The sequence below is a fragment of the Opisthorchis viverrini genome, assembly GCF_000715545.1.
Source record: "Opisthorchis viverrini unplaced genomic scaffold opera_v5_180, whole genome shotgun sequence".
Classification (NCBI taxonomy): domain Eukaryota; kingdom Metazoa; phylum Platyhelminthes; class Trematoda; order Opisthorchiida; family Opisthorchiidae; genus Opisthorchis; species Opisthorchis viverrini.
In genome coordinates, this window is record NW_008751837.1 from 270,331 (window position 1) to 287,215 (window position 16,885).

Consider the following 16,885-nt stretch of genomic DNA (forward strand, 5'->3'; position numbering starts at 1 on the left):
TGCCACGATGAACAATTAATAGTGCCCAAAGTCTAAACTAACAGTTCTGTGTTTACTACAGAGACTGCAAATAACCCTCTGGAAAATGAACCCTATTACTGACTCCCAACAGTTCCCTGAGATGGCCTGTTTCTCTTAGGTAGACGCCAGTGGATGAATCAGGCACTGACCGAAGGATTTCGCCACCAATCATGAGCAGACCTGGTGAAAGATGATCAGGATGCACAATGACGATTGAACAATCTAAGTATTGTGAGGTTGAAGAATGTTCCATTTTTACAGTCCTCATTTCTGTCAAAAGGTGACAGTCCACATGGGATCGGGGGTGGCAAACTGGTTTGTTTTTCAGATTATTCTGCCAGTGGTCCAAACGTTCTTCCTTACTGGTTATCAGAGAGCCACTGTGGTCCCTAGCGTTTTTGCTGCAAAGAATCTCTTCAGTACGCATCCCACAAATTAAATGAACTAACCTCTGAAAATATCCTACATTTTTGGCTTCTTTCTTTTCCACTAAGCTTGCACACCTACTCTTAAATCAAGTTTTCATTGATGTACGATCCGTTGAATAGGTCTGTAGTTGTGACCGGTAGGGCGTCAAAGGCTGGGTTCTGCCATGCACCAAGTGCTTGGAAGAAATTGTATCGTGGATAGAATTTCCGGTGACTAGTGTGTGTGACTTTGGATATAATTGTAGTTGTTTTTAAACTCTATTATATTACAAAAATTTGGACGTTAACTGAGCCAGCAATAACATTTTTGCTTGATTTCTGGATCCAAGGGCTTCTCAATGACTGGAGGAGGTGCATGTTCTTCAGAAGACCCTAAAAAAGCAGTGGAAAACAGGCATGGCAGTCAGGCATCAACCTTTACTGGTGACTGAGGCAGGCAGACCAACTATTGTTTAGGATTGGTTTGATGATAGGCATGACGTAGCCAAAATAACTCCCAGGAGTTCGGAATTGGGTACTGCATAAAACCAGTGTGTGATCAATAAAAATCTTCAGCATGTGCTTTGCGCTGCCCGTGATCCAAGGCTACCACTCAAGTGAACATCGGTAGCGCTAAGCTTACCCACCTTTTTGTTCATATCGTCAGCACACTAGAAGATCTCTGACCACTTGGCTCGTTGTAAAACAGCACCAAAAACGCCATAAAAACCGTCTTTCACTTGTTCAGAGTTATAGTATTTTAGGGAATAGGCACATGCCGTGGATAGGGAGAGATAGACCTATCTTTTGAGAGATCCTTCGATGAACACTATCAGACCAAGCGCGTTGAGAAGGATGTTCTACTGACAGCTTAGCACAATACCCACCTCTGCTTGTCCAAATACAGTTACCTCCGATATGCATCCTAGATCCTTATTTCAGACACAGCATACATCAATTCAGAGAAAATCCAGCTTACAAGCAATAAAGTTGTTTATCCTGCTTGATCTAAACAGCGAGTCTTAAATGTGAACAAAAGGATCAGCTTTCAAGGTTCCTCAATCTATTTCGACGTGTTTGAGGCTGATACGGAAGAGGGGCGCCAAAAAGTGGCAGCTGAATGTGATGCAGAGCATAAGAACCTGCGCCCCGATTTTATCTGTCCACATGGAGTGTGATTTGTCCAAAAACTTGCCAGCGTCTTAGACAGTCTGACGTGGTGACACTCTCATGGGCTCAAATAAGAACAAATGGGCTGTTGTTACTTAACTGAAGATATTCGGATCATAGGTCTCCATTATCACCAAATTCTCCATCCAGATTGGGATCAGCCATATAGCTATTCAAAGGAGGTCAAGTCGTCTGTTATAATCACACGGAGTCCGAACGAACAATAGTTCCTAAATATCCCGAATATCAGCAATCAATAACATGCGATTAATACCACCGGTGTGTACCTCGATGAGATTTTCCAAACACATGTCTGGAGTTATTTGTAGTTCTGTTTGAAATTTCATAGCTCAAAGATGCGATTCGGTGTGATTCTGTGCGCTGTTTCAAAGCGAAGGTCAAGAATGTCGTACGTGTTTATGTGCAAATCCGGAAAAATACAGGAATCTGGTGTTCATCCACACCACAGACAGTACCACTAAGAGTGGCCAAAAAGTTGAAAAATTACGGAAGCGGACTAATTTTTAACGTGAGATGGAGACGTCATGCCAAATTTACAGGTAAATTTATCGGAGTAGATTTCAAATTTCTTGACCAACGAGAAGCATGATTAACTTCGAAAAATTTTTTCTACGTACAAATAGTGTACTGTTTCGTGAAGTTTGATATTCTATTTGTTCATCCTGGCGATTATTTCATTCGCAGCTAACAACCGGGTAAAGCTGAGATGTAAAGATACTGAAGTGGTCGTCTCAAGTTTCCAGTGGCTGTGGACCCACCTGGAGAGCATTTGATACTATCAATACATTGCCAGTGTTATACAAAGCCACACTGTGTAATAAACCACGCATTCCAGTTGTTAGCATCAGATGTCCTGAGTGTGATTATTGGGTGCACAGTGTGGCATGTATTCGTCGTGCATGCCACGTACACCGCAACGGCTAGCTCCTATCCAGTTTCGCTATCCGGCTCTTTTCATTGACAGAAATTATTGCCCAAGACGTTGGACACGTTGTCACTGTAGCTCTGTGTGTTGAAAATCTCGTTAACGAATCTCACAACAGTATCATTTTCAATCCGTCAAGGTATTGACGATCAGCTCCTCACCATTTCGTCAGTCTTATCGTGAAAGTTATGTAACTTGTTTGAGAACGGATGATTTCGTTTGTGTTTTCGAACGGTCCCGATTTTCCTAGAGGAAGAGTTGTTTTTCCTGTTTCTGGGTTAGATTTTCTATCTAGCATGCTTCTTTAACTGTCCCTGCCGTCTTTTCCTCGACCCTCCCCCTCCCATGATCGAGGGAAAAAACATACAGCACTCTTGATGCGCGCAACCCAACCTTTCCGTTTGTCTTTATTTATCCTTTTTCAAGTTTCGACAGTGAAATTAGCTAGAAATCAAATTGATTGGATCGCCCACTTGACTGGATCAAGTCTTATAGGCGAGAACAGCAGGTAAATTTGCAAAAAGGTTTCAAGAACTGATAAAAGACATGTGCTAGGATACGTTAACATTTTTTTACTCTCTTCAGTCACGGACGTCAAGCACTGAGTCACATAAATAAGGAGTAGAAACACTGTTGAACAAGCACTGACAGGTCAAGTGGTCAACGCTATAATAGCCAAATCGTTTCCTCCAAATATTTTTGTGTACACGTTCGGGGCTGGTGTGATTTGCACAGTAGCGCCTTGGTTATCGCCAAAACCCTCGGGTTCAGGGTTTGTAACAGTATTCTGCAGAAGTCAATCCGGTCCAGTATCTGACATATCTGGCTATCAACGATGCACAATTAGGGTTCGATCTCCGACTCCTCGATCTCCATTATAACAGCTTGGAGTGTGTTCCCCTGCATATTCCGCTGTGAGTCGGATAGAATGGAACTCCTAGGCATACGTTTGTGCGTAGCAAGTTCTTCAGTATCGGACGCAGACCACCTGCAGTATAAATGCCCTTTCGAGTAGAATTGAGCTGGTGTCTTATGTCGGTGTTAATGCGATCACCTTTGAATAGAAGGAATAAGCCTACTTTTTTCCTGATTGAATAAACCCGAATTGTTGATGTCTCTGCCCTCCCGTGAATTTCGGTGAGGCGCTATGGGTAACCGTTTCTTATCAAGGTTTTCCTAAAGTCCCTCCAAACACTCTAGTTAATCCAGGTTGCGTAGTCTCATTGCCTATGTTTATGAGTTACTGGGGTGCAGTTAGGCGGCTGTGAGTAAGGAGAGCCCGACTTGTTGTCGTGGTAACTAAAACGCTGCAGGAACTCGTTGGTTACAATCAATGTATCCCAAAGGGTGAGCTAGCATTCGATTTACATTGAAATCCAAAACAGAATTTCGGGTAGCTGGGACCAAAAATGCTTAAGAGGGAGCATAAAACGCCGCCAACAAACCGGCTACACAATAAAGATATGAAATTTTATTTGCAGACTTTTGTTTGATCATCTCCATAAATATATATACTAATATTGTACTAATATGTACTAATATTGTACAATATTATCAGCTTGTTTGTATATTTGTCCCTCAAATTCCAATCTAACGTTGCTTTCACTGAGTAACATCAAACCTTTAATTTAACTAATGGGAAATAAAGATTGCGTGCTGAATCTGGGAGTTCCACCAACTAACATGCAAGTGTGTGGTAGGTCTAAGACCAACTTATGCATGAACAGCTTAGCCCACCGGAAATTTGCGCGTTAGTAGAACCCCTAGATCCGGAAAGCAAAACGGGCAAAGAAACGCATTCTGTAAACGCCAAATATTTGACGACTTTTGATGTTTTGTTCAAGATTTCGAGCGTAAGATCACATCTATAGCGTTTTTACCTGCTTAATAATTTTTTCTGCTCTTATTTCTGATACACTGCACGGGTGTCAAGCGAGCGTTTGGTGTAAACAGCAAACTTTGGAGTTTAATGAATCTGCGCTTGCTTGAGCCGTCGACATTAGATGAATAGCAAATTACCCCTACAGGTATTCAGTAACCAGACAGTGTGTCCGTCCCGTAGACTCCGTTTTCATGGAATGTAATTTCTCAGTTCTGCATCGATTTTCTTTTGTGTTACAGAAGCGATCTGGTAAACACATTGGCAAACCTTCGAGTGTGGATTGTCCTTGCACCACGCTATGAAGATAAACTACTTTTTGTCTCCATCCTCTTTTCGCTTCCAAATACGATTCCGTTTAATAAATTTACATTTCTGTAGAGTACCACAATTTAAAAAAACTGCCTCTGTTACCCAATCTGATGATTCTTAATGCAATTCCTGAAGTAAAACTTTGTTATTCTGCGGCTTTTGATAGACAAACTTATCATTCATTGATATATATTAGCAACTTCCTTGAGGCAGACTAAGCAAAAAAACAACTCGAATGATTGAAATTTTAACAAAATGTTCGCGCACCCAGTGCAACGAAACTAGTCCAGAAACAATAATCGCTCCCCAGCTTCTGAACATCTGGGCTACGAAGTTTCATTTTTACTGCTTTGACTATTTTGGACTGAACCAATTCAGGTGAACAGGAACTCAGTTTTGGCGATAAGATTCAATTCGAAAACGACAGTATATCTTCATGCTGATATTTGGATTTCCATGATATTCAGCTTGACGATTACCTTAAGTGCTCCATTTTGTGAATTTCACAGTGTTCGGTCGACAAGAGACACCTCAGGTATGTCGAAGGTCATTGGCTTGGGGAACCCTTAAGCTCGTCTTCCCGCTCATGTACTGTGCAATTTGGATTTTACTTTTAAGGTCTGAAAGAGTTATGATTTGAAACATCGTGGCGAAATGTTGAATTAAACTCGAAGTGCTCTTTTATTTAGACAGACGTGCAATCTGGCTACTGTTGAGCATAAATAATGGTAAGTCTTATCTACAGGACGCTTGTGAGTGTGGAAAAAAGTCGAAAGTTGAATGATACAACTTTTATGTGAAGTACGAAGTTTTATTGGGCTTTGAGTTACCGAAAAAGGGCTAGGTGGTGCTCTAGTCTACGATGTTTTCTCCTTAGAATAAGTGATGAGATCGCGGACGAAGTAATGCTGAGGTATTCTACCGCCTAGCCTATCTTAAATCTTTTCGAAGTGCAAGTACAACTGGGAGATGAAACCAGTTAGCAGGTTATAGTAGCATCAGAGTAGAGGCTAAGCTCATACGAGACGACCATGTTCGATAGATGTTAGTGAGGACTACATGACATTCGTCGCATATGTCTACTGGAAAGATTAGGAGATAACTTGGGTGCTCGCTCATTCGCTGTGGATTAAAAGACGCTACTGTGGGTAGGGCATCTTATTCCTTGCACGTTGTGAATGACGCTGGTAGACTTTGGGATGCCATGCTGGCTTTGGATGGTGTTTTATTGTAGACTGGATCACTCGTTTTTGTTTTCGCTTGGTCAGTGTACCCCTCTTCTTATTTCCGACGTCAACGTAAAACATTGTGACCTTTACCTAGCTCTCCAAGTTGACTGCAACCACGTGGGCTCCGTCATCCTAAGCCTACTGTGTCTTGACTTGATGTGACTTGGCGTACTTTTTCCTGTTTCCCTTTTGGAATGAATACTGCTTGCTCCCCTTGTATAGAATCCAGCGTGATCTCAGGATTTGGGATTTGTACTATTTCATCAAATTATTTCGTACACTCGTGGCACTGCATTTGTTGACAAACATCCATCTGAACCACTCGACTTTTGGGATTCTGCTCGTAATTGACTGAATGATAGTTGATTGCTTGGCACAGTCAGTTAGCAAAAGCTCAGGAGTCAAATCCACTCAGATGTTCTTGCTTATGTAATCACACTGTCGCTGAATAGTGGTGCTGAGGCAGCTGATTAGTCATGGCCAGTTTCATTCCCCAGCTTACTTGGTAAAATATGAATCCAATCCATTTCCTTGTCACTCGTCAGCAGTAACCAAACCAATACCAGTTCAATCAAACTGAATCAGCCTGTGTAAAAAACGGTTAAGTTTTCTGGTCGCGCTATAGGATCTTGTGAGGACATAGTTCCAAATCATCTTCAAATATGGTGCTCTACGTATAACGGAACAGGAATTTTCTGTTTAAACGAGCCTCTGAAAAATAACCGTCGATATTTTTATTCCTTATTTTAGTGACATATTGAGGAGCGCGCAATTTTGACAACATGTGAACATATATCGAGGATCGTTCCAGAAACAAACTCAAGAACAAGGTCTAGAAATGAGACCTCTAATATCCCCGGTTTTGGTAAATATATTTATGGAGAAACTTGAACGGACAGCTTTAGCCGGATTTACATGCGCACCTAAGATATTCTGGTGTTACGTGGATGATAATTTCGTCGTGATGAAACGAGACAAGTTTAGTGAGTTTTACAACTATCTGAGTGAACTGAGTCCACACATCATATTTAGTATGGAGATAGAGTTAATCTCGGATACGCTGGCCTTTTTAGACTGCATGACACGTAAGGTCGGGGGGAACCTAAAGACCACAGTGTAAGAGGAGCCAACGGACACTGAGGCAGTTTTGTACTACTCGTTTGCCCATCCGAAGCCGGTATTCGCAAGTACTGCCTCATCATAAGGGCTTTGTGCACAGAAGAAGCTGATCGGACAGCGGCCCAAATTGAAGTAAAGGACAAACTTTGGAATATTGGATATCCAGCTAGCTTGATTAGGCATCGTTTGCGAAGAATACTTGTACCGGTGAAAGAAAGAAGGCCTTCACTGCGGAGTTGTTTATTGGAAAATGCCAACTAACCAGTTACAGACTACTGGACAGAGAAGCAAGCAGAGGAGAAAACATACTACTTGCATGCCCCCACCAGTAGTATCACCGTTACACCGGTAGCGAAACTCAACAGGGAATGAATCGGGACCGCTGTTATTCCATATAAACCAGGGACATCGGAGGTCATTAGAAGAATTCTAAACACGCCTACATAATATTAGCTTACCAGAGGGAGAACACTGCGCTCTGCACTGTGCAACTGAAGGATCGCCTCCCGGCAAAGAGAAGGGGCGTGGTTGCTTAACTGCGGCTGAAGTTTGTGCTGTGCAGCAGAAGCAAGCCAGAATTTCATGTGCATTCGAATCTCCGTTGCAATCCTCCCAGTGGTTTGTTTGTATGTGAATGGGAATAAATGCATCCACGTCACGGGGACGGTCTGTCGAATTCTTAACAATGCGGCAGCAGTTTATTGCTTATTCTTGATGATGCCATAATGAATAGTTAGTTGGTATGCAAAGAACATACGATGGACTGACACAAATGTCTGTTTAGTCCTGATATCTCACGGATTCAGTATGCAAAGACCAAAATAGTGCACATTCAACCGGTAATATACACAAATTTTGCCATATTTTCCAGCCAGAGACATTTTGTGAGTTAGCTTCTCGTCATTTATTTTAAGGCTGGTTTTCTTATTCCCTTTGCCAACAGGGTTCCGAAATACTAAGACGGCAAGTTCGGTAATTACGTTAGTTAACACAGCCAGATGCATATTCACCATAAGTTTGTTTGTACGGAATTGCTAGTCAGGATTACTAACTTGTTTGCAGATTAAAGTGAAGTGGAGGCTTAAAACAACGCGTTTAGTGTCGACACACCGTACCCCCTACGAGATTCGCGGAACTAAAAAAACTATTTCATGTTTTCACTCAGTCATCGGTTCTCCCAACATCGGAACAATTTTTGCGTTCTCATCGGAATCTATTATTTTTCTGAATTGCAGTGATAAAGATCCTTTTATTTGCTACTTACAAGTAGCTTACATATCGCCTAAAATTTTTGTACCGATCAGCCAAACAAGGTGGAGAAGGGCTGGTGCAGTGTGTGAAATAGGTCAGGGGCTACTGTCTTGCCTCATTAGGTTCTACTTAATTTATACTATATGCGTCCAGTTTTTTTTTGTTTTACGCTATTCGAAATACATTTGCAGTACAAATAACCTGAATTTCATTGAAGAATATCAGTATGAAGAGCTGTTCCATAGCTTTGGACTACCTCAGTTAGCCGTCACCGAGCAGGTAGCCTGAACTATTCATCCGTCAGACAAAATAGGACATCAACATTATAGTTATCATCCAAGAATGACTTGCGAAAATGCTGCACTTTCATTTCACACGGCTTGCTGTCTGAATACATAAGCATGAGCGCCCTATTCAGAAGGACATCTGGAAAGAAATGTGGTACTAAGAGAAGTTTGAACTTTCTTTCCTAATACCTGCTTGCTCATAACCTAACAACTCGCCACACACTCCTCAGCTACGATTGACTGCTAAAAGTGTCACTGATGGAGATGACAACAACCCGCCATTACCCCAACGGGATTTCCCTTCTCTTTCAAGAGCTTATGAGTAGCTTCCGACATTCAAAGCCTAACATGCTTTTGATCGATTATTCTAGTCGAAATTTTTTCACACTTGCAAATTACAGTCATTATGAGAAACTTGAGCTTTTCGATATTATTGCTTGAAGCTAAACTTAATGCGATATCTCATATACAGCATTTACAGCTGCTCCAAGATGTCCACCAACGGTGCATAATGTTATTTCAAGCATTACCTTCGAATTGTATCAAAGGCGCTGTTTACTACCGCAAACGGATGTCAGAGTTTCTCAAATTATTCACACGAATAACATCAATGCATTTGGATGATCAGCTCAGCTCAGTACACAGGCGCAGAAGTGTACTATGGTCATTTCTACCCGTAAAATATCCTTGACAGGAGTAGGCGCCAGTACAAAGACACTTGATATACTTCAAATTTTCGATGATAGGTGATGAATTTACATGTTCGGACTGGTATTACCGTAGAGGAGAATATTTCATCGATGAAAGAGATATTTCAACTTGGAGATCTGAATTTCATATCAGCTCAACAACTGAAATACCAATTCGAGTGGTCACTTAGTTCTGTTATATTTCGGCGAAAATTTGCAACATCTAGCTTGATAATGAGTTTGCTAAATAAAATACTACTTCTGTTAAGAACTTGTTAAATATTCTAGCTGTATAACATTGGCAAAATAAAGACCTCTGCACTCAACAAAACTCCCTATGTCAGCGGGGGCCTGGTAGATAACAGTAAAAGACTTTATTTGTCAGTCGATTGACCAGCTAATGCTTTACCCGGTAAGTACTGGCTGCTAATTTTCCAAGTAATTTTATTTCGTGTTTGGCATATTTGTTACAACGTGGTGCACATAAACCAGGAACAGCCTTTCAAATGTGATATCTAGGCGATGGGTATCCTCAAATCTTAGGATTACCAGACTTTTATGAATGCTGACTGATCGCTATGCAATATTCTATGGACATTCTACGAATCTGTATAATGTTAATTTATGTCCAATCCTGACAGGTATTCTTGCTTGATGTACACTCGGCTAGTGTTCTCTCTACCGTTGCACCTTCTCAGCTTCGCGGTGCCAAAAACATGAAACTATTTATCAAGTGTTAAGCCCAACTTTTGGTCCAAGAGCTCTTTTAATTTTTTTAGAATATGATTAGCTGGAGACAGTATTCATAGCTAATTACTAACTGAAGAATATATTTAATAACCACGCAGAACCTAATACGTTTTACTTCCATAAGTGAAATTATTCGACCTTTTGGCTACTTATTAATCAATGGTAGTGTCTCTCCCGTCTAAGTAAGTTAATCCCCGTACTGATGAGCCGCTTGTGGCCAAACGGTCGTGTTCAAATGCTAGCCGGGCGGCCGCTGGTTCAAAACTCACTAGACTTTCGCGAGATGCGCACTAATCATCGGTCTCAATAAGGGCGAAAGAGTTGTACGGTGCTTTCCAGACTGTAGCATTTATTCGTTCCAGTAACAGGATGAAATCTCATTTGAAAACTAACAAATCTCCTCACCCTACCATCAACCTGTATTTTGTTAAGAAACTGAAGAGGTCACAGCCGAATGATTGGAAGTAGGAAGGGTATATTTTTGCGTCACGCCCGCTGTGCGGAAGAAACTAGCAGAACATTCTACTATGGCCGCCTATTTGTCTCATCAATGCATTCAATTTAAACAAATTCTGGGTGAAGCACTACATACTTGGACAATATTCTAAATATTATATTTATTGATCCCATTTCCAACCTCCGAAAGAAATGCATTCCATACAACCCTTTTAAGAACTGTTTTTCATTTACAGTAGTACATGGTTATCCAATATATGTTTTCCTCTGAGCTGTCTGAGAACAATCGAAAGCGCAATAACTTGTTTATCAGCCATGAAGTCTTATTCCCTCTGGTTTGTTCCCACCTCGGACCTGACGGGTTTCTTGTTTCTGGATACGGCAGTGGGGGAACGTGCACGTAATCCTTTGGTTGTTCCACACGTGTTTCTTTGGTTCCCGGATGGGCTACAATCTGGGATAAACATGACGCTCATTCCTCACATACAGGGAGTTTTTCTTTTTTGTGCCTCTTTAAGTGTACAAGACATTTTTCACAATCCGCATATAGATTTCCGCCTTGACGGCCACCATAATGAATTCACTGAGCGTCCTCCCAAGGGTTCCAGCTTTTTCCCTGTGTCTTTTTATCATGTACGTCCTAAAATGAAGTGAATACTTGAATCCGGTTGGACAGAGTCTGCAGAAAAAATCTCGCCAATCTGAGTGTGATTTCTGGTGATGTAGATTATCCTCATTTGAGCGGAATGTTTTACCCCAAGTTGGACACCAACGCTACGCGATTGAGCCTCCGTTGTAGCTCTTTTTAGATTTTGTCCGCGTTACATTACCACACTTGCCTTTCTGACCGTATCCCGGCGATTCTCACTTTTTCATCCCGATATTTTTAGAGACGATGGTACCTTGTGAGAAGCGAATCAGCTGAAGACCAAAACCTGCGAAAAATGATAGACATCAGCGTTTGGTCAAACGCTCGATCTATGATTAGAATCAAAAGTTCTTTTTAGCAGCCTGTGATCCAGTGCGTTTACTCACACATATGAACAACGATGGCATGTATAAAGCAGGGAAGGTAAACATGGACTAGTCGAAAAGAAGACACGCCAGGTCATCAGAAAATGTTGACCTGATTAACTATTGCTGTTCTTTTTCTTGATGATTCGCTGGAAAACAGATTGGTTGTGTCAGTGATAAAAAATGTTGACCACGTGCTTCTTTCATACACAACATATCTGCGTGTACCGTCAGCAACTGCACAGTCCTCTTTTCTCCTTAACCAGTCAAAATACCCATCAAGAGTAACTTTAAATTTGGTGTGCTTCACTTGATCATCAGGTATCTTAACTGGTTGCTTTCTGACCCAGTTTCACTGCGGGTGGTTCGGTTTGTAAATGTCACTTTCCCATCTCATCCCACTAGTCCGCACAAAAGCCTCGTTAATTACGGATCCATAGACTTGGGGTTCCAGCCCAGTTTGATTGGAAAAAGTTGCAGTTTGGCAAAAATGCCCAGCTGCACGATGGGTCCAAGTATGAACCAATAACATGATCTACATGGGCTTTGGGGAAGCCGACTATATTCTGTCTTGTTGACATTTGCTTCTCTTTTTGCGGTGCACTGACCATCATAGCAGTGAAGCTAAACCTTCTTGAAATGTGAATTTTCAGGAGTGCGACTCAATGTACTCGTTAGGAGTCTGTTCAAGTTTATATGCAGTATGATGATTATGTATGCCGTTACGTTACTCCGTCCACGCTTGAGAGTGTGCCTGGTTTGAGAAATAGGAATTTTAGATATCCGGTGATTTGCATTTAGCAACTGGGTTTCCGTTTCGCTTGAAAAAAAATAGAAAAGTAAGTAATCCCATGGAGATATAGTGGTTTAAACAGTCGAAGAGCGATGCGCGATTATGTGTATGAGGTGGTTTTTGCCTTCCTTTGGCTGCTTTTCAATCTCCAAATAAATTGAGTGATATGCATGGATTCACGTCAAGGGATGTCTTCATAAAGGAATGCAATGCTGATGGCAACTACCTAACTAAAAATTATTTGTTTGTCGCTTTCTTCCGAAACAATGTTAAAAGGACCAGGCTAGATGGAAAAATACGTGGAAACGACACTGCAATTATTCAACTCTATCAAGATATCTAATTTACTTCGCTTTGACACAAAATCACAGGAATCAAGACATTTCTTCAAAAATCCTGCTCCAGCTTCAAGCGATCACCTCCGCCAATGCATATGACTGCGTTCTTAAAGGGTTACCTTGATCTGGCATGTGGATAACAGAATGAACAATAAAACCATTGCCTCTGTTTCTACTGAGCTGGGCAATTGGTGTAGCGACTTCCATCTCTTCATAAACTCAAAATCCGAATCACAGAAAATACCCGAGACCAATAAAAACGAATACATCTGTATTGCAGTCGCCAGACTGGACTGATCTACATTTCGTTTGTCTGACATCCACGAAGATTCGTCCTTTGTGATCATTAATTCATTTAAAGCTAGCCAACCGCACAGTTTCATTCGCAACGCACCGGAAGCGATGGTGTTGATTCTGATCTAAAAATGGTCAAAGTAGAGACACGCAATGAAAATTCTTGTAAGTCTTAATCCCGTGTTTCTATTCGAGCCTGAATATCAACTCGATAAAAAATATTCAAAATGTGAATAATCGCTTGTGGACAGCCTTCAGGAGAATATTTTGAAAGCTAATCAATCAATATATGCTGCTGCGTGTGACCCTTTAGTAATGGTTTTAATTTGACTGGGATGTAACGAAGATAGCCACAGTTGATACATGATGATAGATTTCTTCCAACCTCACTTGGGGCCATAGTTAAATTCTGACGGACAGTGGGTGTGATGTGACTGCATCAACATGTAACTTCGTGAACTCTCCTGATGGACAGTTGGGTGGAAATGGACAAGTCAAACGCGAAAAGGTGGGGTGTTTTGGGCACAAACACCTCAATCCCGGCTCAAATGTTGCTGCTGAGTTATTAAGCCCGGTAGTCATATAAAACGGGTGTGGTCGAAAGATTTTACATGGTGATTTCATGTATTGGTGTTGCCTCGTGGGGAAGGGTTTCACAGGGTAGAGAAAACAGAGCACAGGATATCACATGGACATAGAAAAGTCAGACGTTTGTGACATTTGATGGTAAAATGTAAGACATATCTGTTTCTGAATGTTACTTCTACATTAGCTCTATTCTACTTTCTCCCACATGAATTGTACTTTTCTTTTATCGTCTAAATTGATGCTGGATGGTACTTCTAGAAAATCAGCGGTCACTGGCAATGATAAAAATGTCATCACTACAGGCCAGAAACTACGTTTTTTAAAACAAGTTTTATTAACGTGTGAGATTTGTACGTATCACACCATGGCTGGTGACAGACACGTTTTTTCAAAACAAGTAGACATGCAAGAGATCTCTGCAGGCGCTCCTCAACTGGTTTATTTCAGGGAGAATACATATTTGATAATTTTGGATATCAACGTTGAACACATCGCAGTACGACGCTGTATGAATGATTTTGAAATTCAGCGAGTGGGGTGCGCAACTTTTCATGGTACTGAGGGCTTGCTCTGCTGATTTATGTATAAGGATGTTTTGCAAACTCTCCATAAGTTAGGGAATTACCCGTTGGTCGCTTATGAGGGCTAATCCCTTTGGCTGAGCACAGAATATCATGACGTTCAAGGCTGACGTCTTGGGACACCGTGAGCAACGACTGGTATGCAGTGTTTGTCTGTCATGTCGCATTCCACAGGGTTAGAGCTTCCACAATGACCGGCTGGAATGCTTTGTTCCGTCGCTGTAAAAAATTGCGTTTAGCTTGACGAAACCGTGTCACCGTTTGCTAAATTTTTCTGCGCAGTGAAACGCTGACTGACAAAATAAACCAAACCCTAGAAAGGTAATCTGTCAGTTTTTCACCAGGGGAACTAACGACGGTCTTGCAACAACCACTTTACCACTTGGAATGGACATTATCCACGAGATGACGATTAATGTTCAGCAGACCCCTATTTATTCAAACACCAGGTGCGAAAGTTTATCCCGAAAGCATTAAATGGGGTTTAAGTTGTTATCCGGTGGTTTATTTGTTTCCTTTATTTTCTCGCACGCTGTTGCGCTTTGACTTGGAGCCAACACCTGAAGAAATCATTGAAAACCCAAGAAAACGTTTCCCTAATCTTGAGTTACAAAACACAGTCGATAGTGTCATCCTGACTGCAGATTCAAGAGAAAATGTTTTATTGCATATCTTTTATCGATTTTTGGGTTGAACTGCTCGCTGACGGATTTGAATGTGCTTTTTTCTCGTTACCATTTTCTGTCTTCGAAAAAACATACTAATTGTTTAATCTCAGCTCTCTGTTTTTGTGTGGCACGTAAGGAAAAATAAAAGACAGATATGTCTGAGTAATTAGCGCGTGTGATACCCGGCTGATCTTAATTTCATCACCTGTAGAATACATTATATGATCAAACCACTATGAATAGTCACTTCTCCGATTTATCACAGGACTAGTACAGGATAGAAGGATCTGTTTATCCAACTGTAGTCAAATCCTGATTGAACATTTTGTCCTGTAAGTGAAACCAACCTACACCTGGAAAGCCGAGGAGCACTATGCAGCTGTTTTTTATTTTGTGAACTACTTGCATTGCGCACCACAGAAAACCCGAAGGAGCTTCGAAGCTGCAACCTTCTGGCTAGTAGCTGAAGATTACATCTTTCGGTCAAAATGGCACCATCATTTATATGACCAACTCTCATTTAAACATGATCTGGTGCTACTCATTCTTCAGTCACAGAATTTGCATCGCGTAGTCATGTGTTGACTGGCTGCTAGAGTAGCAACTTGTCAGACTAGAGCTCTTTAGCCGTGAAAAGTATGGTCCCTTCTGAGTGATTTCCAAATTGTTAATGGCCTGAGGAAATTCGGAGTTGCCTGAATTTTTCAAAACCTCCCAAAGAATCTCTGTAAATTTGATTATCACTGGGGTGGAATAACAAAAGAAGACCACAGTGACTTTTTAAGCGATATAAACCAGTTGGAAAAGAAGTTGTCAGGTAATCCTGTACTCAGCTGCAAGCTCAGGACCGTTTAGAACAATAAGTGAAGTTGTCCCATGGTCAGTAATCTTGATCTACTAGAGAATGTGATACACCACCCATGTTGTTCCAAAACACCAAGCAAAATGCTAACACATCGTGGATATCAGAAAAAACACCATGCGTGGTCCAATAGTTATCACATGCTTGTGAACGTGGTATTTTTGAGTATACAGTATTCATCCATTGAACTCCCGCAAGAAATACTCTGAAGGAAAAATGCTCATGCTCAATGTTGGGAACCCAGCCTAAAGTTACCAACGATTATGCGGGATGCCAGCTTGCCAAGTGTGAAAAAGAATATCTCATCTAAGGCGAAGAATACTTTTGCTTTTATTGGCGTGATATTTTTAGGATAAGTAATTTCATGGACAATTCGTTTTTGGTTGTTTATGCAGTTTTGTTGAAGAGCATACGTCATGGGCAGAGCAGAAAATGGTTTGGAATAAATGAATCCGCAGGAATGTGGACAGAAACAAGAATAGTAGTTTCCATTTTACAAGTCGAGTAGAATGTGAGATCACATGCAACTTCAAAGTGTGAGCAAATCTGAGCTACTTTTCCCAGCGGCTTGAGTTGTTATTTGTTGAGTGGGGTTCTGATGAATCCACAATGATTGTCTGCGACCAATCACGCTGCAAGCCAGATTTCCTCCAGAATTGCCATCGATCCGACTACGTTCATTTCCACCAAGTCCGAGGTCATCCTCACCGTCGTTGATGACAAGCGCCAGGCCAATATATCCCCGCGTTGGGTCATCTTCATCAGGTAAAATAATCAAATCGACGTTCATGACACCCTGAGCATCGGTTTTCACATTGCCAAGATCACCATCGTGACGCATACTGGATTTCAGCCCTCCATGCCATCTTCAAAGATAAAAGGTTAATGGAGAGTTTAGGTATCCAACTACACATAAAACATAAAGGTTTTGACAGCTGTCATCTGTTAACTAGGATCTAACAGAATGCATATCAGGTATACTAACGGATGTTTCACTGCGGCCATAGGCTTTCCACTAGGTGTCGAATTTCTGAAGTAATCGTGTTGCTAAGGCATAATCAAAACAACTATGGCGATCGATCTGCCGTTATACAATGTAAATTGTGTTAAATCGAAAGGCGCATTTCAGCTCATTGGACAGAATTCCTAAAGCTCATCCCACGCTTGTAAAGTGCAGTATAGAAAAACCGAACTTAACGAAAAACGAAATGTGGTCTTTAATCCAACGCTG

General features: G+C 41.3%; 1 protein-coding gene across 1 annotated transcript; it reads right to left on the reverse strand.

Annotated features, from left to right (window-relative positions):
• Positions 1-16,183: 16,183 nt before the first annotated feature.
• On the reverse strand, positions 16,184-16,495 carry T265_07677 (hypothetical protein; the record flags this gene model as incomplete). Its single annotated transcript, XM_009173256.1, has 1 exon — positions 16,184-16,495. One exon carries the CDS (start codon positions 16,493-16,495, stop codon positions 16,184-16,186), a length of 312 nt encoding a protein of 103 aa, XP_009171520.1.
• Positions 16,496-16,885: the final 390 nt, after the last annotated feature.